At 58.4% G+C, this 24,730-nt stretch overlaps 1 protein-coding gene across 1 annotated transcript; it reads left to right on the top strand.

Annotated features, from left to right (window-relative positions):
* The first annotated feature begins 763 nt into the window (after positions 1 to 763).
* TMEM255B (transmembrane protein 255B) lies at positions 764 to 23,402 on the top strand. The gene is made up of 9 exons (XM_061133353.1): positions 764 to 857; positions 6,477 to 6,619; positions 9,570 to 9,632; positions 15,453 to 15,542; positions 15,924 to 16,004; positions 17,032 to 17,117; positions 17,619 to 17,778; positions 19,159 to 19,302; positions 23,256 to 23,402. The coding sequence occupies exons 1-9, from the start codon at positions 803 to 805 to the stop codon at positions 23,400 to 23,402; spliced, it is 969 nt and encodes a 322-aa protein (XP_060989336.1). The 5' UTR covers positions 764 to 802.
* The last annotated feature ends 1,328 nt before the right edge of the window (positions 23,403 to 24,730 follow it).

Consider the following 24,730-nt stretch of genomic DNA (forward strand, 5'->3'; position numbering starts at 1 on the left):
TTTCCTGCTGGTGTGTGCAGCCCCACCCCGCAGCGACCCCGGTCCTCGTCGCTGTTACACACAGAGCCCTCGTGTGCAGACCCCCGCGCCAGGGCTTTCTCTCACAATGGAGCCCCTTCAGAACTACCGGGGTTCCTCACAGTGACTTCACTGACAGATATTCCGAGTCGATGGGTCTGGGTTGAGCTCAGGGCAGCAGTGAATTTTTTAAAAAATATCTTTAGCTGATTCTCTGGGTTTAGAACCACAGGTCTTGGGCGTGTCCTTAAGCTTCTAAAGAATCCACTTGCCCATGCAAGAAACTCAGGGAGGAGACGCGGGTTCGATCCCTGGGTCAGGAAGACCCAGGCAGCCCACTCCAGTTTTCTTGCCTAGAGACTCCCATGGACAGAGGAGCCTGGCAGGCTGCAGTCCATGGGGTCTCAGAAGGTTGGGCGTGACTTAGCGACCGATCGCAGCGCAGCAGAGCAGCCAGGAACCACCTTCCTTTCCAAACAGCAGTGTCAATGTGGATACACCAGGGGAGCCCCCTTTCCGCAGGTTCTTAGCATTACCTACCGTCCCACCTCTGAGGGTCTGCCCCTACCAGGCCGGGGGTGGGTGGCGGGGGGAGGGGGGCCAGGGGCGGGGGCGGGGCCAGGGGCGGGGCGGGGCCAGGGGCGGGGCCTGGGGCGGGGCGAGGCGGGGCGCGGCTGGGACCCCGCGGCCAGACAGAGCGGACCTAAGGGCTCGCGCTCCCAGCTGGTCCTCGCGGCCCCGCGGCCCACGGTCGCTGTCGCAGCAGCGGGAGAGCAGTCCCGGGATGCAGCCGCTCCCGCCGCCGGTACCCGGGCCCATGGCCCTTCTGGACACGACAGGTGAGCGTGCAGGTGAGCCGGGCTCCGATCCTCTGGTGCCGAGCTCCCACGGGCCCCTTCCCACCTCTTTTCTCAGGGTCCCGACAGCGCGAGCCTCTGCCGTCTCTTCTCCACCGTCTTCTGCTGCAGACAGTAGACCACGACCCGCACAAGCGGGACAACGCACTCTGTTTTCATCCTTCCACCCAACTTGAGTCTCCAAAATTTTCTAGGGAAAGGTCGTTGCCTGGGGCCAGGTAGCTTCTTTCTCCTTGGGCTTCCCTGGGGCGGCTGGGCTCCCCGCACCCTCCCCAGACGATTCCATAATTTCCAGGATTTCCCTCCCAGCCTGATGCAGCCAAGCCAGGCTGGGATACAGGAGGCCGGTGTCTTTATTCTCCGCCGGCAGGCCGCCAGAAGGGGGCTGTTTTCCCGACGAGGAGACGGGAGACTTCCAAAGAAGAGGCTCTGGGATGGGGGTGGAGACACCTGGGTCCGACAGGGTTTCGTGGACCATCCAGTAGGAAATGTGGGATTAAACTCCCAGCCCTGCAAAGTCTTTTTAAAAACCAGATTAGTGATGTCACTTGATTTTTAAACGATAACTGAGGAGTCAGGAGGAATGAGGAGCAGGAGCAGGTGAGCCGGGCTCCGTTCCTCTGGTGCCGAGCTCTTTCTTTCTAAAAGAAAACAGTTCTGTGACCAACACTCTCTAAAACCAAATGCAGTTACTGATTATAACAGATAGTTGTTATTATAGTTATTGACTACTTATGGTTATTGCCATTATTATATTAGAATGACTTGATTTAAAAATAACATTTTAGATTTTTCTTCTGAGGAGGAACTTTAAAAAATGCTGAGAGTTGGTGTTTTACTTAAAAATACTAACTTTAGTGTGGCTGGGATGGGATTATGGACATCTTCTACCTTACGTTTCTGCGTTCACACCCTTGGGGATGTGTTCCGTGTAGAAGTGTAATTAAAGGGAAATTGTTGGCTGAGGGCACGTCCCTGCGTCCATTTCCCTGGAACAGTTGCTTTGTCCCCATGGCTGCTGTTGAGATTAAACAAGCTCCTTCTTTCTGAGTGGCCCGGGCCCTGCCCGCCGGGAGGGGGTGACTAGGTGACTGCCCCCCACTTTGTGATGCACCCTTCCAGCTCCACTCAGTGAAGAAGGTGCAGAGGGCCGGACAGTGACTGGGTCTCCTCCATCCTTGCGCCTGGTCACTGAGGCTGGGAGGAGGCTGGGGGGAGGCTGGGGGGAGGCTGGGGGAGGCTGGGAGGAGGCTGGGGGAGGCTGGGGGGGGAGGCTGGGGGGGAGGCTGGGAGGAGGCTGGAGGGGGAGGCTGGGAGGAGGCTGCAGGGGGAGGCTGGGAGGAGGCTGGGGGGAGGCTGGGGGGAGGCTGGGGGAGGCTGGGAGGAGGCTGGGAGGGGAGGCTGGGAGAGGAGCAGCCCTGGGCTGAGCCATCTTAATGTTAGCACCAACCACAACCCTCTAGCTATCACACACATAAAAACACGTCTGGAACCTTCATCTATACTCTCTCACTGCACTGAAGTGGCGGGCAAGCAGGGAGTTGTCATTATCTCCACTTTGCAGATCAGGGAACCAAGGCTCAGTCATGCATTCAGCATGAGGGGATACAGGTGTGGGAACCCCATGTCAAGCAAGAGCTCCATGGCCCCTGCTCTCAGGGTCAGAGGGCTGGGGGCACCTGGAATCACTCAGCGTGTCTGGCAGCCCCACAACATCTTGGGCACAGGTCATGTAAATTGCCAGCACAGCTGTAAGCGTAATAATAGTTGAGATTTTAGCTGACAGGCAGGGCACAGCCTTAGGCTGCTTCAGTTATAACAAAGCACATGTGAGACTCCTGCTGGCAGCAAGGTCGAAGGAACACGTCAGGGAGTCTGGTTTTTCCTCCAGCACAGACCCCCTCCTCTCCAAAACCTGACCTAAAAGTGCACGTGTGTGATGGTGGTCAGGAACATGGCCCACCTTCCTTTCTTGAACTTGCTTCTTCTTGCCTGATGTTTATGTGAAGCCCCATGTCTATAACGCCAAGTGCAGGCTGGGATCCAGCCTTGTTGTCTCTCTTGTGCCTGGAGTCCAGATACTGCAGCCTGTGTCATTGAATCGGGGCCGCTCAGAACCATCCCTTCCCCGCCTGCTGTCTTCCCAGACCGCATGTTCCCTCGGAAGCTATGACACAACCCTGACAAAAGGGCTGCTCGGGCCCTGTGCTGTTTATCATGTAGCGGTTTCACAGGGAAAGTCAGACTTGGGGAAACGTGGGGAAACGGTGCAGTTAGATTGAAGATGGTTCCTAGGAAGGAGACGCTTTTGACGAAGTCTGTCAGGACGTCACTAACGGACTTGACGAGGCCCCAGAAAAACTGTTCACCACTCATCATGCAGCTTCCTAAAGGGGCCAATCAAAGCGGAGCTGAGAGCCTTTGGAACCAGAGTGTCGTCACAGGGAGGTGAGGGGGTCAGTCAGACGGGCCCACAGAGCTAAGAGACCAGGTACAACAGTCAGACAGTTGGTGTGAATAAGGTACTGAGATGTCGGTTAATTATTTTGAACATGATGAACATATAATGCATTAGAATAGTAAAAATAGCAAAGTCCTCTGAGGAGGAGGGCATTTGATAATTTTGTCAAACGCTTAGTCCCATAAAATTTCATTTCAGGCATCTTCCTGCTCTTAAAACACGCTTTACAGCCGAGATTGGTCTGGGCCCTCGGGAAGAGCAGTCGAGGGCAAGCACTGCCCAGGGGACAGCACGTCTGTGGGCTCCCCGTGGGCTCCGGGCTGGGCAGGGTGGCCCGTGTGTAGGAGGGGTGAGCCCCAGGCCAGGCGGGCAGGGCGGCGGCTAGAGGGCCCCTCTGGCTGCTGGACGGCCCTGTGTCACTGGTGTGATTGTCGCGTCAATGTCCAAGGTAACAGCTTTGTTAATTTTCCAAACCCTAGAAGAAGATGTGTTTTTAACTTCTTTGGCCTTTATTTCAGTGTACCTGCCATTCTAAAGTTAATCACCCAGGACAGGGTGTCACCTATGGGGAGGTGTCTGTCTTTCTCTCACTCACCCATTTTTGAAGTGGCTTTGCCTTTCCATGGTATCTTTCCCCCTCCAAGACACCCCAGATCGGTCATAACCGCTGACCTTTCGATCTCTGGGGGAAACCAGCTTGTACTTGAATCCTTGGTTTCAGGCTTTAAATATATGCAAGGAAAAATAAGTGATTGCTTCTGCATGCTTGTGACTCTACCAGGAAGATGCAGCGAATATCTGTGAATGAGGGAAAAGCCCTCTGCGGGGATCCCCGGGCCCACTGGGTCCCAAAGGTGTGAATCGTCCACGCGCATCTGGGCTGTGCTTCCTGTGGACATTGCCCTAAGTGGTTCACCCTTAACAGGTCTTATATATTTTCAATAAAAACTACCAGAAAATATCAGTGAAAGAGCAGGTGAAGGGTGGAGGACCTCCGGAATGAAGTGACCTCCCTGAGAGTTTCGCCCCAGCCAGCCCAGTGGGTAGAGCAGTGTTCCCAGGCTGACCAAGCGATTCTGAGTGAGCGCGTTGACTCAGGGTTTTGGGTAATTTATTTCTGAGTACGTGACAATCTGGTTTTGGGTGGCATGGCCTTGGCCTGCCGTTCAGCTTTCTTGATGGGACTGCAGACAGCGTATAAATCTTCAGATGCACAGTCCGGGTCAGGGAGGGGGCGCGCGCGGGGAGGCGGGTGAGTGCTGCCGGCGGGGCCCGGGGTCATCTGAGACGGTATATATGTATGTCACTCATGTCCAGTTCTGTGTGACCCCACGGACTGTAGCCTGCCAGGCTCCTCTGTCCATGGGATGGTCCAGATCTGAGATGGTGGTTGTGGTCAAATGCACAGCTGCTTGCAAACACGCATACACACGCATATCAATTTTGAAAACTTTGGTGTGGGAAGAAGCACCACGTTTTTCTTTCATCTCATTTTGTTTTGGAGTCACAGGGATCAAAACAGCTAACTCTGCAACAAACAAAACATACCAGCCTGGATGGGTTCGGTCTGGGGTCTCTCATCGGCCCTCTGCCTAGCTGTCTTTGCCTCTGTTGTGTGGTTGTTGATGACCATGTAGGGATGGGAGTAACTGAGATTTGATTATGGTAATAATTATTAGTATTACAATTATGGTTATTGTAAACAAGCCTTCTTGCCTTCCCTGAGACACGTGTGGGGAAGTTAGTTCCACACGAAACCCAGAAGTTAAGGCTTGGGGGAGGGAGGTGCCAGCGATGGAAGGGTTCCCTTCTTGCTTTCTTGGGTTCTGTGACTGCAGATACCAGGGCATCCACAATAGTGCCTTGCAGTCTGGAGATGTGATTCTGCTACCTAAGCAGAGCTTGGAGGTGGGTGAGCCAGGGCTGTCTTTCTGCTCTGCCTCTCTCTGGGTGTGACTTCCCTTGTCGAGGTTCCCCCGCAGAGCAAAATGGCAGCAGGGGCTCTGTCTTTGTGCTCACACTCCAGGCTGTGGGAAGGATGAAGGGGAGGAAGGCAGAGGCAATGGTTCCTTTAAGAGATTTCCCGTAGGTTCCACCTGACACCCTTGTTTAAATGGAGACTATTTGCGGAGGATGTAATCACCCAGCAGAAGAGGCTGGGAAATGCCACCTCTCAGCTGGCCCATTTCCACATCCAATAATGGGGGCCTGCTGACAGGGGCAAGGGAGGCGGATGTGCAGGAGGATGGTGGCGAGCCCTACACACTTTTATACTTTCTGCACCTGCCATTCGACGTCTTGCGAGTTTGGCGCTGAGCCGAGACCTAGAGGAGGACCAGCGAGCAGGACTGGCTCGGGGTGGAGCCCGGGACAAGGGTGCACCCCCAGAGCGGCGTGGATTCATGGGCGGCCCGGAAGGGGGCGGGCGCCCCCACTGTGCCCAGCCTGCTCCGCCTGGTCTAGGTGGGTGCAGAGGTCCTCTGACCAGCCTTGGAGCTGGGGTGGGGTCCAGGCCTGGGAGCAGCAGGCACCTGCTCCAATGGCTGCCTGGCTGTTGCTGTGGGCTGGGGCCGGGGTGGAGGGCCGGGGGACTTGGGACCCAGGGAGGGCTCGGCCAGCCCGACGTTTACTGAGAAACCGCCGAGTGTGGGCGCTGTCCTAGGCAAGAGGGGGGCGTTGGTAACAAGGCAGAGTCCCCACCCTCTCAGGGCCCATTGTCTGGGGGATGGCGTTAGGGAAGTAGACACAGATCGCGTGGCTGCTGACCTTGGCTAGAGACGCTCTGGGTGCAGCGGGGGCCTCAGGGGAGTGTGGCCGGGCTCCTGTTCTCACAGCTGGTGGCCGGACGGAGGCCCGGGTGAGGGCGGCCGTTCAGGAGGACCGGTGGGGTCTGTGTGCCCTTCACCAGGTGACCTCGAGGAAGCGGGCGAGACGTCAGGGTGGGCAGAGGAGGGGGAGGCGAGCGGGCCGGCTCTCAGGACTGGGGCGGGGAGGATGGAGGCAGATGCAGCGCGTCCCAGGCCCTGCCCGTGAGCAGAGGGCTGCAGGCAGGAGCCGTGGCAGCTGGGATGCCTGTGAGGTACTGGGACCCTCCCCGAGCCCAGAACCTCACTGACCCGCGCCTCCGTGTCCTTCCCCAGAAGGGTTTGTGAGAAGAAAGAAGACGACCCTGTGGTTTGTGGGGGCTCTGCTGGTGGTGTCCGCCTCCATCCTGACCGTCGGCCTGGCCGCGACCACAAGGACTGAGAACGTGACTGTGGGCGGCTACTACCCCGGCATCATTGTGAGTGTTGGGTCCCTGGGGGGCGGGTCTGGGGGCCCAGGATACAGGTTTCCTCATGGTGCTCACATGTGCCACCCCAGCCCCGCAGAGGTGTAAATTTAGGTGGTTGCCTGCCTTGTCAGATGGCCCTGTGGGGTGCCGGGTCCTGAGAAGTGGAGGGGGGAAGGAGTCGGAGCCAAGCAGTGCGATAGGCCCTCCTCAGGGTGTCCCCAAAGTCCCCAGAGGGAGTCAACCCTCTCGGAATTGACCTTGGACTTTAAAAGATGCCACGAAGCCTGGATGGAGGTACGCTAATACGACCACATGGGAGCAGCAGAAAAATGAGCTGACGCGGTCCACACCTCTGCTTCTGGGCAGTGAGCCCCCGCGGCAGAGTCACAGCCTAGCCAGACCTGGCAACAGCAGCCCCCAAATCCGAGATCATCAAGGCTCAGAACTATGAAGTCGTGTCCACTGTTGGCAGTAAGCTTTGCTCCCGGCGTTGGCTTCGCACTCAGGGAGCGCTGTGGCATTGCCCTTTATCAGATGCGACGCCCGGGCGGAGTCTCACATAGTGATACACAGAGACCTTAAAAATAAAGCGTATTTAATTTCTCGCTAAAATTATTATCCAGATGAGTACTGATGTTGATGACATTTTAGCAAGGATGAGAATACTTTACAAACATCCTTCGTTTCATCTTTGTATTATTCTCTATGCTCTGTGCTGTATAAATCTGCTACCTCCCCGTGTACCCTTTACGAGTAACCCCCACGCACACTGTCTGTGCGGATGGCATTCTCAGTGAGATCTCTCGAGAGCCCTGGCTTCCTGCCTGTGTCCTGACCGGGGCGGGGGAGCTGGGGGCCGGCGGCTGTGAGGATGTGCCCTCAGACGACCTGCAGCGTGTCAGGATCAACCGCGAGGAGGTTTTTCATGTTCTCCAAGCTTCGGTGGCTCAGGATTTCACCTTGAGGTCACTTTCAGAACATCCTGGGTGTGTTCAGAGCTTTGCTCTGCGGAGAACCTGACTCCTGGGCAATGACCAGGGTGAAACTGGCTTCAGCTGGATGGTTTTGAAAGCAAACAGTGGACACGACAGATGAGCTTTGCTCAAGGCACATGAGGATGAAAGTCACTTCTGGGGACACACAGCTCCAGCCCTGTAGTGAAGGGTGTGTCTCAAGCAGAAACTGGGTGAGAGGGTGCAAGCACCTCAACATTTTAGAAAGAGGGTTTTTTTTTTTTCAAATCCGAAAACGTGGAACTTACGGCAACAGCAGACATATTTTAATTCATTTATTTTGGAGGGGATTTTGCTCTCTTGGATGGTGGAGAGGGACTGCAATATTTGGAAGAAACTGCTCGTCTTTCCTCACTCCTTGAGAATTTTTGAATCACTGGTCCATGTCCGTCTCACGGATGTCCTCACAGATACGGCGTTCGTGAACACAGGCAGGTCTGATGTCCACGCATTAAATTTGGTGCCATGGCCTTAGAGCTGCCACAGCCTGCTGCCCCCTCCCCGCCGGCTCCGCACGGTCGCTCGGAAGCCAGCGGGCAGGCAGAGCTGAGGGCACCATCCGGCGGGCTCCAGTGCTGAGTCTCAGGGCGCCCTGGGTGCCCGTGCAGGGCTTGTCTCCCACTGCTCTGAGCAGTACCCCCGGCGTTGCTGGAACTCCGCTCTTCAGAAATTAAGACATTCTCCCCGGGGTGGGCACAGTGGGTGTGAGGCTGTCTGCACCCTGGGCGCCGAGACGTGCACAGCCCGGGGGGTTTCCCCGCTGCACCCACGTCACCCGCCCCCGGCCGAAGAGCCAAGGCCGAGGGGAAAGTGGACGTTCCCGAGAGTCACCTGTCCGCCTGCTCACCTGAGTGACGGGTGTCAGCCTGTCTGTGTCTGGAACAGCCTTGGTTCCGGCTTCTTGCTCTTCCCCAAGGGGTCAGCTGTCCTCCTCCAACGGCCCAGGAGAAACCCTGGGACGGGCCTCCCTCGGACCCCCTGACGCAGAGGCTGGGTCCCTGTGAAGATGTTCTCCATGTTGGGGTGGGGGCCTGTGACACTTTTTTCCCAGAATCAGTTCAACTGATGTGTTGTTCACATCACTCAGTGTTCAGCTCTGATGTGTTCAATTCAGTTGTGTCCGACTCTTTGCAACCCCATGGACTGCAGCACGCCAGGCTTTCCTATCCTTCACTGTCTCTCAGAGCTTGCTCAAACTGATGTCCACTTAGTCGTGATGCCATCCAACCATCTCTTCCTCTGTCGTCCCCTTCTCCTCCTGCCTTCAGTCTTTCCCAGCATCAGGGTCTTTTCCAATGAATCGGCTCTTCGCATCAAGTGGCCAAAGTATTGGAGTCTCAGCTTCAGCATCAGTCCTTCCAGTGTACACCCAGGACTGATTTCCTTTAGGATGGACTGGTTGGATCTCCTTGCCGTCCAAGGGACTCTCAGGAGTCTTCACCACAGTTCAAAAGCATCAATTCTTCGGCACTCAGCTTTCTTTATAGTCCAACTCTCACAACCAAACATGACCACTGGAAAAACCATAGCTGTGACTAGGCAGACCTTTGTTGCAAAGTGATGTCTCTGCTTTTTAATTCGCTGTCTAGGTTGGTCATAGCTTTTCTTCCAAGGAGGAAGTGTCTTTTAATTTCATGCCTGCTGTCACCATCCACAGTGATTTTGGAGCCCAAGAAAATAGTCTGTCACCGTAGGAGTTCCAGTATTTGAGAACACAGCCGAGGGCACAGCAGTTTCCCTGTGATCACCGGCTTTGATGGCTCTGAGAGGCCCGCCCGTCGGGTGGGCCCAAGCCCCGCCACTAGTGCTTCTGGCCCGGGGGTGGGGGTGGCCAGCCGTGCTCGCTGACGGGACGTCCTCAGGTGGGTGGCCACTGCTCCGTGTCTGCTTTGGGCTGTCAGGTGTGTAACCTGAGCGCTTTCTCCCTTGTTTTCCTTTGGCGTCAGCTGGGCTTCGGATCTTTCTTAGGAATTATTGGCATCAACCTGGTGGAGAACAGAAAACAAATGGTGAGAATCTGTGTTGTTTCAAACATGGGCAGTGGGGCGTGTGGGGGGAGTGTGGGCAGTGGGAAGTGAGGGGAGTGTGGGGGTGGGGAGTGTGTGGTGGAAGTGTGAGGGGGGAGTGTGGGGGTGGATTGTGGGCAGTGGGGAGTGTGTGGTGGGGAGTGTGGGCGTGGGGCATGTGGGGGGGAGTGTGGGCAGTGGAGAGTGGGAGTGGGGTGTGTGGGAGCTGGGGGGGGGTGGGATGTGGGCGGGGGCGTGCCCCCTCACAGCTCTAGCTATAGGTGTTCCTAGGAAAGCCCTGCCCCAATCCAGCACCCAGAATTAGCCCCAGCTTTGCACTGTAACACGGGCCTTAGTGGGAGCCATTCACACCCTAGTCTAAGCGAGCCTCACCCTGGACTGGGTCAGTGCCATTCACACCCTAGTCTAAGTGAGCTTCACCCTGGGACTGGGTCAGTGCCATTCACACCCTAGTCTAAGTGAGCCTCACCCTGTACTGGGTCAGTGCCATTCACACCCTAGTCTAAGTGAGCTTCACCCTGGGACTGGGTCAGTGCCATTCACACCCTAGTCTAAGTGAGCCTCACCCTGTACTGGGTCAGTGCCATTCACACCCTAGTCTAAGTGAGCTTCACCCTGGGACTGGGTCAGTGCCATTCACACCCTAGTCTAAGTGAGCTTCACCCTGGGACTGGGTCAGTGCCATTCACACCCTACTCTAAGTGAGCTTCACCCTGGGACTGGGTCAGTGCCATTCACACCCTAGTCTAAGCGAGCCTCACCCTGGGACTGGGTCAGTGCCATTCACACCCTAGTCCAAGTGAGCTTCACCCTGGGACTGGGTCAGTGCCATTCACACCCTAGTCTAAGTGAGCCTCACCCTGTACTGGGTCAGTGCCATTCACACCCTAGTCTAAGTGAGCTTCACCCTGGGACTGGGTCAGTGCCATTCACACCCTAGTCTAAGTGAGCTTCACCCTGGGACTGGGTCAGTGCCATTCACACCCTAGTCTAAGTGAGCCTCACCCTGGACTGGGTCAGTGCCATTCACACCCTAGTCTAAGTGAGCTTCACCCTGGGACTGGGTCAGTGCCATTCACACCCTAGTCTAAGCGAGCCTCACCCTGGGACTGGGTCAGTGCCATTCACACCCTAGTCTAAGTGAGCTTCACCCTGGGACTGGGTCAGTGCCATTCACACCCTAGTCTAAGTGAGCCTCACCCTGGACTGGGTCAGTGCCATTCACACCCCAGTCTAAGTGAGCTTCACCCTGGGACTGGGTCAGTGCCATTCACACCCTAGTCTAAGTGAGCTTCACCCTGGACTGGGTCAGTGCCATTCACACCCTAGTCTAAGTGAGCTTCACCCTGGGACTGGGTCAGTGCCATTCACACCCTAGTCTAAGTGAGCTTCACCCTGGGACTGGGTCAGCGCCATTCACACCCTAGTCTAAGTGAGCTTCACCCTGGACTGGGTCAGCGCCATTCACACCCTAGTCTAAGTGAGCCTCACCCTGGGACTTGGTCAGTGCCATTCACACCCTAGTCTAAGTGAGCCGCACCCTGGGGCTGAGTTAGTGCCATTCACACCCTACTCTAAGTGAGCTGCACCCTGGGACTGGGTCAGTGCCATTCACACCCTAGTCTAAGCGAGCCACACCCTGGGGCTGAGTTAGTGCCATTCACACCCTACTCTAAGTGAGCCGCACCCTGGGACTGGGTCAGTGCCATTCACACCCTAGTCTAAGTGAGCTTCACCCTGGACTGGGTCAGTGCCATTCATACCCTAGTCTAAGTGAGCCTCACCATGGGACTGGGTCAGCGCCATTCACACCCTAGTCTAAGCGAGCCGCACCCTGGGGCTGGGTCAGTGCCATTCACACCCTAGTCTAAGTGAGCCTCACCCTGGGACTGGGTCAGTGCCATTCACACCCTAGTCTAAGTGAGCTTCACCCTGGACTGGGTCAGTGCCATTCACACCCTAGTCTAAGTGAGCTTCACCCTGGACTGGGTCAGTGCCATTCACACCCTAGTCTAAGTGAGCTTCACCCTGGGACTGGGTCAGCGCCATTCACACCCTAGTCTAAGCGAGCCGCACCCTGGGACTGTGGGTTAGGTCCCACAGCCTCATGTGTTGCCTTAGCATTTAAGATTGTGGCACCGGAAGAAAAGTGTAGGGTTGGTCATTAGTTTAAGTCACTGTGTATAAACTTCAGGCAAAACCACGCATGTATGAGCATTTGTCTTTGAGTCAGGGGCCCTCGAGTGTTCTCCTGCCTCCGCGGTATGACAGCGTGTAGCCTTTCCCAGACTGGGGAAAGACAGGGTCAGTGGAGAGCCAGGAGGACCGTGGTTCAGAGGGCTTTGCAGAGGGCACGTCCACAGCTGTCTGCCCGTGGGCTCTGCGTGCCAGCCTTGATTGGTACTACAGACCTGGTTTTTTATCGACTGTTTCCATTTGGAATCTGCTTTGCTGATGAGCCCCTTTGGGATGTAAAGCTCTAAGAATGCTGGTTAATTTTGCCGGCTCAGTGTGGCAGGCCTTTGTGAGATTCAGAGGGATGTGCCGTTTCTGCCTCGGCTCACATCAGACCGTGCTGGTGCTTCCGCCTCTACGCGCCTCCGTCTTCCTGCGGCGTCCCCAGTGCTGCAGTGGCTGCCCTGGGCATCCGCGGTGTGTGAGGATGTGGGGAAGGTGGTGCCTCTCGGGAGAACAGCCTGGCAGCTCCTCAAAGGGTTGCAGCCAGAGTTACCGCAGATGAGGTGTGGGCTGTTCTGTCTCTGTGCTGGCCACCCTGGTGGGTGTGGCGGGGGGCTCATCATGGATTTGCCTTTCCTTGGTGAGTGACGTTGAGCTGCTTTTCATGTTCTGGTTGGCTTTTGTACATCATTTTTTGGGAAATGTTTATTCAAGTCCTTTGGCCATTTTTAAAATTGGGTCTCGTCTTGTTGTCAGCACCATGTATTCCAGACACAAGTCCCTTACCCGACAGGTCACCTGCGGGTGCTCCACCCATCCGGTGGGGTGTCTTCTCACCTTCTTGATGGTGTCCTTTGAGGTGTAAACGTTTTCAGTATTAATGAAGCCCACTTTGCCTACTTTTTCTTCTGTTGCTTATGCTTTGGTGTCAGGTCTAAGAATCGCATGCCAATTCCAAGGTCATGAAGATTACCCAAGGTCTAAGAGTTTTATCACTTACGTTTAAGTCTGGTCTGAGCATGTCTGTGTAGTCGCTTCAGGCATGTCCAACTCTGTGTGACCCCATGGACTGTAGCCCACGATGCTCCTCTGTCCATGGGATTCTCCAGATAAGAATACTGGAGTGAAAAAAAAAAAAAAGAATACTGGAGTGGGTTGCCATGCCCTCCTCCAGGGGATCTTCCCCATCTAGGGATCAACCTGCCTCTCTTACGTCTCCTGCATTGCAGGCGGATTCTTTACCACTGAGAATTGGTCTTGTATGTAGCATGAGACGGGTCCACGTTCCAGCTTTTGCCTGAGGTCTGTGGTGGTTCTCCTTTTCAGTGTGCAGATTCACAGCCCTCGCTTTCCCTGGTCCTGGCTTGGCCGTGTCCCCCTCTCGCCTGGGCCCTGTTGTCGGGGCAAAGTACCCCGTCTCCAGCCAGCTCTGGGCAGCCCTCTTCATATCACAACCTTATCTGCTTGGTATTTGCACTTTAAAATCGCCTGCCCTTGTTGGAATGTAGATGGTGGGCCCAGCGGAGGTTCGAAGATGACCTTCTAGCTACTGAGTAACCACTGTCCCTCTTCTAGGAGAAGAGGCCCCGGCTGGATGGGGAGCGGCATTCAGAGCATAACCCAGAGCGTTCTATGGTTGCCAGGGCAACAGACACATCCTCTCTGCAACATCTGAGTGGTCTGGCCGCCCTTACACAGGAGAGGCACCTTCTGGGGCGAGCGGTCCTTCTGCTGATGTTAAACCACTAGCAGCTGGTGGGGGCCATGAGGCCTGGGAAGGATGAGGGGCTGCGACGGAGCCCAGGATGTACAGGTCTCGGCTGAGAGGATGCTCTCCTAACGCTAGTCCTGACAGGTTTCCTGTTTCCAGCCGAGGGCTTGGGAGGACTTCCAATGTCTTTCCCAGCGCCGTCGCCTGGACCCTGGGTTCTCGGGCAATTCCACGCGTGCGGTCATCCCCGAGCCGAGTTTATCATGCTTGTGATCATGCTAGCACTGACTTCGAATGTTTCCTGAAGGTTGATGAGGACATTCAGGTCGTGGGACCTATGCAAACTGAGTCAGACCACGTTTACACACCTGCGGCAGGCAGGCGGCCCTGCGTGCCAGGGTACCTTGGAACTTGTGTGCTTTCTGTGAAGCCTGGAGGCAGTTGGGAGGCGGTGTGGTGTGAGGGTCTTTCGGCCAAGACTGCAGGTTGGGGCCAGCTGCCAGCCGGGACCAGGAGCGCGGGTCTGTGAGGTCACCAGGTGGTGCCCGAGAGCCTCCCCGGGGCAGCGGGTCTGATGACGGCTCTGCTCACCCACCGCCCATGGTGAGTCCAGCAGGGCTCCCGGCCCGGGGCTGGCACTCAGCTCAGGCACATGGGCTGGGCAGACACCCACTGCCAAGAGGGCCCAGTGATGGCTGCATGTAGACCTGCCGGTCCAGCAGAGCCGGCTCTAGGGACAGCTCCGCTGCTCAGAGACGCCACAGGGCCCGGGGGGAGGGGTGGGGAGGCAGCACCCCCACAGGAGGCTGTGTGCCTGTCCGCTGGAGCAGGCTTGCCAGGCAGGTGTTGGGCAGACCCAATATCTGCATGGCGAGGAGGGGCCGTGAGGAGGGCGCCCGGCCACCTGCCCCTCGGACAGCCCCGTGGGCCCCCTGCCCCTCGGGACGGCCCCATGGCTGAGCGGGCAGCCTCTGGCCACGTTCTCGAAGCTGAAGATGAGATGCCATGTGTGTGAGTGTGATACTTCACTTGGCAGCTTGTTTTTCACAAGGGTTGGGTGAAAGTTCCAGTCGCTTTAAGTACTTCCCAGGATGGAGAACGTGCCCTCATGTTGTGGATTGCACGGCGCTGGGAGGGGTCCTGGTGCAGGGCTGACACCAGTGACTAACAGGAGGGGACACAGGAATTCTCCACTTTTGCTGTTTGTTTTCATAAACCTGAAATCGTTTCACAAGAAACATCGAAAAAAGTGTTAAAGAGATGGGCGATCTGAGACGTGAGGACAGGTTCTCAGCCTCACAAGTAACAGAAATGCGGGGAGTGAGTGAGGCTTGTCTGCTGTCAGATGGGAGGAGGCGCATGGCAGAGGCGGGCAGTGTCCTTGGGGACGTCAAGGGCATGCATCAGACTGGGGGGGACCCGCTCTTCCCCGGGTTCTGGAATGCGAAGGTGCCCTCTGTGTCCCTCGGCATCTGTGGCCCCTGGGTCCCCGGAGCCTGTCCTGCAGAAACGCTCGTGTCTGAGCCCAGGCTTTTCTGTGGAACACGATCACGGTCGTGGTAGCAGAGTTTGCTACAGCAAAGACCTGCCAGGCTCTGGGAGGCCCCGGCTCATCTGCGAGGCTGTGCGGGGGCGGGGGGGGGGGGGGGCGTGAGCTCCCTGTGTGCCTGCGGCCCCTGTGCCCCATGAAACAAGCAGCGACCAGGGCAGGCCTTGCTGGGGGTGGGGAGTGCCCCGGCCAGCATGGCAGGTCTCCAGCAGCCGTGGTGGGAGGTGACCCCGCGGAGTTGCTGAGGGTTCCGGGCGGAGGACCCCGCAGAGTTGCTGCGGGGTTCCGGGGGGACTCGGGACCTGAGCGGGGTGGGCACTGGAAGGTTCCGCCACGCCCAAGCCACTCCCGTCTCTGCTTCCAGCTGGTGGCGGCCATCGTGTTCATCAGCTTTGGCGTGGTGGCGGCCTTCTGCTGCACCGTCGTGGACGGCGTCTTCGCCGCTCGGCACATCGTGAGTCCTCTCTCCCCAGTCGTCCTGCTTCAGATTTCAGGTGCTCTGTGCGTTTAGGAAATCTTCAAAAGTTCAGTTTCCTCGTGCGGAACCCCGCTCGGTGACCCTCACTGTCTGTGTCCACGCGTGTTGTCCTGTCGCTGAGCTGTCCTCCCCGCGCTCCCCTTGTTGCCCCCACCGTAGCCAGTTGCCATTAGACCCGAAATCCCCGCCTTCTCAGCGGCTCTGGGGTGAGCCGCGGTGCTCCTGCCCTGTCCCCCCAGGGGGCTCTCGCTGGCCGCAGCCTCTCTCCTTCGGGTTCAGAGCCTGTGGTGACAGATCTGAACTCGCCCCAGGCGGCTGCCAATCCAGGCTGAGGCCGCCCTTTCCACTTCCCTCCAGGAGCCCAGGCCCCTCATGGCGGGCAGGTGCCAGTTCTACTCCAGCGGAGCTGGCTACCTGCACGGCGTCTACCAGACGGAGGTAAGGGCGGAGCTGGTCCTCTCTCTGACCCACGGCCTCTCCCTGGGGCCAGGCCCTGTCCACATCGGGCTGTCCTGCCCCAGCATGCCTCTGCCGTATCCTCACCGCCTGTCTGGTGAGGAGCCTGGCGTCTGCCGTTACCTTCACCCTGGACTCACAGTAGCCCCGCGTCCACGTGTCCAGTCTGTGTGGCTTTTGAGATGAGCCTTTTAATGACTAATTAGTGCAACATAAGGCTCAGACACCACACTCACGGGAGCCCCGGCTCGCCGGCCGTCCTGGGCTGAGGACACAGGGCGCTTTCACGTCTGTTCTGGGAGCGACGGGGGTGTGGTGGCCGCGTGGCCCCCTCTGTCCTGCCATCTCTCACCTTACTGTCTATCTAGTCTGTGAAGACTGGTCAGTTTGGTTAAACACAGCCTCTGACGCTGTGTGCGGAGGTCAGGAAGGGGTGTGGGGCGGTGGTGGGGAGAAGGCTGGAGCAGGTGCGTGGTTGAGGCCTCTTGGCTGCTGGGGATGCTGCCTTCGGGGAGAAGGGCCTCTGTGGCCACCCGCCCACCCAGTGGGACACCCCTTCTCCGGGGGCCTGGCCCGCTCCCGGAGGGAGCTTTGGGGCCTCGTCCCAGTCTGTGGGGGCCATTGCCCGAGTTCCTGCCCTCACTCATGCACGTTCCTCCCCTCAAGTCTTCCCTAAGGTCCCTGGCCTCCCTCTGCAGCTGGGTGGTCCCTGCCCCACTTACTGCCCACCTGGAGGGTCTCGCACCCGGAGGGTTCCCTCCCTGGTGGCACAGGGCCGAGGCCCTCTCCCCCACCTCGTCCAGCAGCAGGCGCCGCTCACCTGGTCCCTTATGTGCCCCTGTAGGGAGGCCGTGTTGCCCACCAGTCTCTGCACCTGACCCGGTAGAAGACCGGGCAGTCAGGAAACGCACTCGGGAGGGGCGGCTGCCCGGCTGGGGGACAGAGTGCCGGGGGAGGGTGAGGGTGAGGGCGGGCAGGCGTAAGCATCTGGCTGCCTCTCTGCTTGCAGGTCACCTGTCCTTCCCTGAATGGCGGGTGTCCGCTGAAGGTGAAGAGCAACACCTGCTACTGCTGCGATCTCTACGACTGCCGGGGGTGAGAGGCTGCAGGGCCGGGAGGTGCAGGCCCGGGGCCTGGGCAGGCGTGTCGGGGGAGGCCTCCTGGGGGGCTTGTGCTGGGGGCCGCGACCCTGCTTCTGGAGGGGCTGGGGTCAGGATCACCGCCCCCTCTGGCCCTGGTTCCCTGGGGAGGGGCTGGCGGCAGGCGCGGGGCCCTGGGGTGTTTCAGAGCCGTGTTCCCTGCCCCCCGCCGAGGCTGGGAGGTTGTTCTGGGGTTTGGTCCAGCCCTGGAGGTAAATCTCGATTCTGTGGGGACCACCCCCCGAAGCCTAGGACCCCTGGAGTTTTGGGCCCGTGCAAGGCTTGCAGGGCTGTGTGTCCTGCTCTTCTCAGAGGCCTGGGGCGCTCCTGGGTGAAAATGGCCTCGGGGTCCGCTGCCTGCTGCATCTCCCTGCAGAGGCCCCAGGCCCCCGCTGTGCCCCGCCTGCCCAGGCAGCGCCTCCGTGACTGGGGGTGACGCATGCCCCCTGCTGCGCAGTGCCCGGAGCCCCCCAGTCTACCACGAGTTCGTGGGCGTCGGTGCCTGCCGCGATGCGCTCCAGCTCTACTGGCTGCTCTGGGCCTCGGCCGTGCTCAACGTCCTGGGGCTGCTGCTAGGGGTCGTCACCGCCGCCGTCCTGGGGGCCTTCAAGGACGCGGTGAGTGCCCCCACTGTGCTGGCTGCCGCCTCGGCCCTTCAGCCTGTCCTCCCTGAGGCGTGAGTGGCCTGAGCCCGCTCCGGGATAGAGCGGGACGCGGAGCCCAATCTCTAATGGCCCTGCCACGCCGCCCTGGCCCGTGGCCCGCGGAATCCCAGCGCCTCCGCCCCGCGGGTCCAGGGCTCGGGCCTGCACGTCCCCAGGCAGAGGTAACTCTGTGTGCGTCCCCGAGAGTCTGCCTCAGCATCTAGGCGGCTCTCCCCAGGGGACCGGCTGCTTCCAGGCCGTGTTCTCAAGCGGAGCCCGCGGGGCACCTCCCACAACTGCCCCATCCTCAGAGGTGCCACACACGAGGCCCCCGACACCCGGGATTGTGCACGACCACCCGCACCAGCAACCACGCTCCCGTCACCCAGCTTTAGAGAGAAGGCCGTGTGAACTCACCTCCAAACGCCCCCGCGAATGGCCGGCGGGCCGCTTGTTACTACTGCCCCGGAGACTGGCCATTGCCCACATCTCTCAGCTTAGCCTGGAGCCTCTCAAGGGTTGTGATGTGTTTCTAGGTTTCCTGACCCCAGAAGAATCCTGGGAGCCATGGGAGACCCCGATGCCCCCGTAACCACCCTTCTCCCCAGCTCCCACCCTGGGCCATGCAGACCCCAGGCCCGGCTTCTGCTTGGTCATAAGGCTCAGCAACCAGCCCATCATCTTGCCCTTGGGACGGCCGGGGTCAGTGGGGCCCTCTCGGGGGGCTTCTCCTGCTGTGGCCAGTCAGGGTGTTCCCCTGGCAAATCTTCAAGGACAGGGAGGTTAGACTTGATGGCTGCAGAGTCTGGTTTGGGCCCTGTGAGCCTGGTGGAGGCAGCTGGTCTGTCCCCAGGGACGGTGGTCAGCCTGATGGGCTTCCCAGAAGGGGCCCTGTGCTCACTGAGTTTGTGATAAAACCGCTGCAGCTTCTCTGGGGAATGTGGCAACCCCCCCAGAAAGGCCGCTCATTACACAGGACGCAGCTGTGTGTAAGCCATGTGCCAGACAAATTCCTCTCGCAAACCCAGAGCTCTGGGGTGTTGGGAAAAGCAAGCAAAGTGACTCCTTAGAATTTACATCTATGAGTAGATGCTCTTGTAAGTGTAGTGCATCTTATAATTGAGGAATTATCATAAACGGAGACACTTCATTCGCCACCCAAAGGTCTCTGCTGCCACGGCTCCAGCAGGCAGGTGCCAGGTGGGCTTTAATTCCAGTCAGAGGGAGACCCGTGGGAGGACGTGGACGCTGTCCCCTGGGAACCCCACAGGATGACAGCTGTGTCCTGCATGACCGCCGGACAGGGCTGTCCAGAGCCAGGCTCAGCCGACACGTCTCCATCCTCTGCGGCAGGTCCCGCTGGCCCATCTGGCCTACGGCCCGTCCACAGCGCCTCGGGTCCTCTGTGACCCCGCCCAGCAGATCCTGGCCTACTCGGGTTTCCGCACCGGGCCCCCGGCCATCCCCACCTGCTCGTCCTACCCGCTGCCCCTGCAGGTAGGCTGAGTGCCCCGGCTGGGGCGGGGCTCACGTCACGGCAGCCTTCACCTGGGACGTGCTGCTCGGGCGGGACGCGGGGGCAGGGGGCTTGGGCTGAAGGAGTGCGGGGGTCTGCGAGGGGTGGTGCAGCTGGTGTGGACCAGCAAGGGGGGCAGGATGGCATGGGGGGGGGGTGTCCCCAGGCCCCTTGCAGGACGTTTGACGGCCCCGGGGGTGCGTTTTGGGTGTCCTTTGCCCCTTGTGGCCCTGGAGACCCAGCCAGCTGACCCTTTGGGGCCTCAGTTTTCTTAACCCCCATCCGGGGCCCCCGGAAGTTGGCTGCAGTTTCCTGGCCAGACTGACTGGGTGGGCCAGCTGCCTGGCCCCCAGGATGTGCCAGAGTCCCCGAGTGGCGCCTGCGGGTTTGCCAGCCTCCAGCCATTCCTTACCCTCGACAGCGGCCACCGCACAGGGTGACACACCTCTGGGGGCCCTGGGGTGCTGTGGGAGGAGGCATGTGGGGTGAAGCCTTGTTCATAGAGCTGCATTGCCGGACCACCCACCAGCCACCAGCACACCCCCAGCACGACGGCCAGAGTGTCCTCAACTGTCGTCCTGTGGCCTCGGGGGGCAGAGGGCCTCCGTTTTGGGGGGGTGGCCTTGGTACATCCTCTGGTCTGTACCAATGACGACGAGGGCCTGATTAGCTTTCACCAGCAACACATGTAGGAGCATAATTCCATGCACAACAGTAATCAGACTCCGAGGAGATGCCGTGTGTGTCTCGTCAGGAGGAGGAGGACAGACGGCTGCTCCCAGCTCTGCTTCCAGCGGAAGAGGAAAGGGACTCTGCAAGTGTTCCATCCAGTCATTGGCTGCGGAAAACACTCCTACACGACAGAGGGAGCGAGCAGCTATTGGGGGCTGGTTTGAGCAGTTAGTCGAAAGAAAAATCGCAGAAGGGAACTCACCTTCCTCACTCCCTGGGCTGCCTGGTCAGGAGTAAGGACCCACCGAGAACCAACTCACATGCTGTCACTAAGGGCCTTGCATCCGGTAAATAAGGGCCTCGCATCCTTCACTAAAGGACTTTTTGTCTGCCCTCCTGATGGTATCGCCTGAGTGAGCAGAGCCTGGTTTAACTCTGCTCTGCGGTGGCTTCCTCCCTGGTTCCTGGAGGTTTGTTCCTTGTTTCCTGGTGGTTTTCTCTGTGGTCCATGGTGGTTTTCTCTGTGGTCCGCGGTGGTTTTCCCTGTGGTTCCTGGTGGTTTTCTCTGTGGTCCGCGGTGGTTTTCCCTGTGGTTCCTGGTGGTTTTCCCTGTGGTTCCTGCTGGTTTTCTCTGTGGTCCGTGGTGGTTTTCCCTGTGGTTCCTGGTGGTTTTCCCTGTGGTTCCTGCTGGTTTTCTCTGTGGTTCGTGGTGGTTTTCCCTGTGGTTCCTGGTGGTTTTCCCTGTGGTTCCTGCTGGTTTTCTCTGTGGTCCGTGGTGGTTTTCCCTGTGGTTCCTGGTGGTTTTCCCTGTGGTTCCTGATGGTTTTCTCTGTGGTCCGTGGTGGTTTTCCCTGTGGTTCCTGGTGGTTTTCCCTGTGGTTCCAGGTGGTTTTCCCTGTGGTTCCTGGTGGTTTTCCCTGTGGTTCCTGCTGGTTTTCTCTGTGGTCCGTGGTGGTTTTCCCTGTGGTTCCTGGTGGTTTTCCCTGTGGTTCCTGCTGGTTTTCTCTGTGGTCCGTGGTGGTTTTCCCTGTGGTTCCTGGTGGTTTTCCCTGTGGTTCCTGATGGTTTTCTCTGTGGTCCGTGGTGGTTTTCCCTGTGGTTCCTGGTGGTTTTCCCTGTGGTTCCTGGTGGTTTTCCCTGTGGTTCCTGCTGGTTTTCTCTGTGGTCCGTGGTGGTTTTCCCTGTGGTTCCTGGTGGTTTTCCCTGTGGTTCCAGGTGGTTTTCCCTGTGGTTCCTGGTGGTTTTCCCTGTGGTTCCAGGTGGTTTTCCCTGTGGTTCCTGGTGGTTTTCCCTGTGGTTCCTGCTGGTTTTCTCTGTGGTCCGTGGTGGTTTTCCCTGTGGTTCCTGGTGGTTTTCCCTGTGGTTCCTGATGGTTTTCTCTGTGGTCCGTGGTGGTTTTCCCTGTGGTTCCTGGTGGTTTTCCCTGTGGTTCCAGGTGGTTTTCCCTGTGGTTCCAGGTAGTTTTCCCTGTGGTTCCTGCTGGTTTTCTCTGTGGTCTGTGGTGGTTTTTCCTGTGGTTCCTGGTGGTTTTCTCTGTGGTTGCTGGTGTTTTTCTCTGTGGTCCATGGTGGTTTTCCCTGTGGTTCCTGGTGGTTTTCCCTGTGGTTCCTGATGGTTTTCTCTGTGGTCCGCGGTGGTTTTCCCTGTGGTTCCTGGTGGTTTTCCCTGTGGTTCCTGCTGGTTTTCCCTGTGGTTCCTGCTGGTTTTCTCTGTGGTCTGTGGTGGTTTTCCCTGTGGTTGCTGGTGGTTTTCTCTGTGGTCCATGGTGGTTTTCTCTATAGTTCCTGGTGGTTTTCCCTGTGGTTCCTGGTGGTTTTCTCTGTGGTCCGTGGTGGTTTTCCCTATGGTTCCTGGTGGTTTACTCTGTGTTCTGTGTGGTTTGTTCCATGGTTTCTGGTGGCTTTCTCTGTGGTTCCCACTGGATTATTCCGTGGTTGGTGTGGTTTACTCCCTGGTTCTCTCAGTGGCTCATTTCCAATGAAGAACAGAGTGTGCATGTGCACAGTGGGGGCTGGGGTCCCTGCAGACCTGAGAGGATGTTCTCTAGAGATTTCCTCTGTTGTCCGAGGTCAGAAAGAAGTGTGAATTTGAGAGAGAGAAAGCAACAGAGGTGGGCAGGGGCCCAGGGCCCTTGGATCCCAGAGCCTCCTTAGAGGGTCTCCAGGAGGAGGGGCAGGCAGGCGGATGCCCCCTGGCCCTGAGTTCCTGATGGATGGAGAGCAAGGACCCGCTCGGCCCCGCCGCAGACCAGAGGCTGCATGCACTCACCTTGTCCCATCGCCGAAGGGGTTGCTTGCTTTACTTACTTCAAGTTGGTTTTAAGCAGGCATTTTTAACCCTTAGAAGTTAAGGAAAAAAGAGAAATTTAAGAGGTTTGTTGGCTAGCGGGAAAAAACGGGAAGAAACTGGAAGTTTTGTTTGTTTAAAACCTGTGCCATGCCCCAACATTTTCTTTGCAGGGTCACTTTGCATCCAGGTGTGTTAGTGTGGGGTCTCCTGAGATACAGTAGCGTGTAGCGTGTGATACAGAGCCAGTAGCGTGTCTCACAGAGTAGACACACAGAGAGATGTATTTATAGATGGAGGTGGGGCAGGCATAGACCTACAGGTAGAGAAATAGAGTGCTAGAGGAAGAGAGTCCCAAAGCTGTAGGCCAGGCCACAGGCCGGAGGCCCCGGGAAGAGTCGGTTTTGCAGTTTGCGTCTGAAGGTGTCTGGAGACGGAATTCCCTCACTCGGGGACCTCAGTCATTTCCTCTTCAACTGATTGAATGAGGCCCACCCGCAACAGAGAGTGTGATCTGCTGGTCTACATGCTCATCACAGCTACAAAACACCCTCAAGATGACATCTAGATGGTAGTCTGGCACCTGGGCACTGACTGTGGTTTAGCGAAGTTGATGCATAAAATTAACCATCACGCACTATGGAAAACATTGATATTCTTCATTTTTCCCTTAAAATATGAAATGTTGAGTAAGTCCAGGGTCCCAGACAAGCTGGGCAGCCTTTTCCTGGGACAGAGTTCGCATGTTCGTGTGTCCAGTGTCAGGTGGTCGACGGCCACCCTTCTGAGTGTCGAGACCGGTGTCCCACAGGGGAGGTGGGGGCCCCGTGGGGCTGAGTCAGGGCCTCCTGTGGCCCCTGGGAACGCAGCCTCATCAGGAAGCAGTCACTGCCTGCGGGCCTGGGCCTGGGGGTTGAGCCCAAGTGGGGTCCCAGGGCCTCCCATGAGCTAAGGAGGCTTTTCTGTTTGATTGCAGCTGCCCGGTGGCTTCGCAGCCTCACCCGGCTCCGACCTCCCTCTTCCCGAGGACTCGCAGCCTCAGCCCAGCTCCAGCTGCCGACACCCTCCCAGCGCCCCCACCCACCTCCTTCCCAGGGAGAAGCCCCCTCCCTACATGCCGTGATGTAGAGGGCAGAGATGGAAAGCAGTAGTTTGGTCTGTTTAAGAACAAAGCGGCCCCCTCCCCACTGTGGCTGCCTGCTGGAGACACTCCTGCAGACCCTCCCTGGAGACCCTCCTGGAGATCCTCCCTGCAGACCCTCCTGGAGACCCTCCTGCAGACCCTCCTGGAGACCCTCCTGCAGACCCTCCCTGGAGACCCTCCTGCAGACCCTCCCTGGAGACTCTCCTGCAGACCCTCCTGGAGACCCTCCTGCAAACCCTTCTGCAGACCCTCCCTGGTGCATCTGTGCAGGAGAGGCCAGGACCGAGCAGGGGACCCCAGTGGTGAGGCCGCTCCACCCCTCGTGAGACCACACCCCCAGCTGAGCTAAAATTCCCCCTGAAGCGGCAGGGCTCTGGCCTCACCGCTTACAGAGCAGTTTTGTTTCTCTTCTGTCCTCCTCATCCGTCATCATGCACGTTACCAAAGGCAGTGAGGCTGTGCGCTGTGAGGGCCGCCTCCCTGGAGATGTGCTGTTCATGTGTGTGTGTCCCAGGGAGGGCAGGGTGGCCGCCCTCAGCACGGCCCTCCTGGTGCGCGTCTGCCCAGGGCAAGTCCTCCCGGCTTGAGTGTAAGCTCCGCGTCCACAGCTTGTGCTGGCCAGGGGTCCGCTTGGGCTCTGCTCCAGTGGTGTCTGGGGGTTGGGCGAGCTCCTGGGGCTGTGTCTGTCCCGACTGTCAGCCCCCGGGGTGTCCAGCAGAGCCGGGTCTGCTCTTCGGCGGGGGGACCCCACATGGGCCCCTAGCCTGCGGAGCAGGTGCCCCTAAGATGCCAGCTCTCTGCTGAGAAACCCCTGCAGGGGCCGCCTGGGAGCAGCTCTGCCCGGACCAGACATGCCCGAGGAAGGTGAGCGCAGGCCTGGAGTTGCTCACAGACCTGAGTCCCCACTTACAGCCCGAGGAAAGGGGGCTGGGGAGGAGCAGTGGTGGAGGGAGGAGGAGGGGGAGGAGGGGAAGGAGGGGAGTAGAGGAAGGGGGAGGGGAGGCGGCCAAATCGCAACAAGACGCGGTCTCCGGCGCCCCCTGCCGGCAGGGACGCAGTTCCGTCCAACAGACCCATTCCAGCCCCACGTTCAGGACGGTCCTCACGTTCACACGCGTCTCCCTCTTCCGAGCTTGTGGACGCGTCCCTAGAGCGGGGAGGGACCCGTGCAGTGTCTGGCCCCGGGGTGAGCTAGCAGGGAGGGTGGGCACGGACTCCCTGGCCCCTGCACCCGGGGTGGTGTGGGCCCCGTCCCCGCGGCTGCCGTCAGCAGTGTTGTGTCTACCGGAACGAGTTACATCACTTCA

The sequence above is a fragment of the Dama dama genome, chromosome 30, assembly GCF_033118175.1.
Source record: "Dama dama isolate Ldn47 chromosome 30, ASM3311817v1, whole genome shotgun sequence".
In the NCBI taxonomy this organism is placed as follows: Eukaryota; Metazoa; Chordata; class Mammalia; order Artiodactyla; family Cervidae; genus Dama; species Dama dama.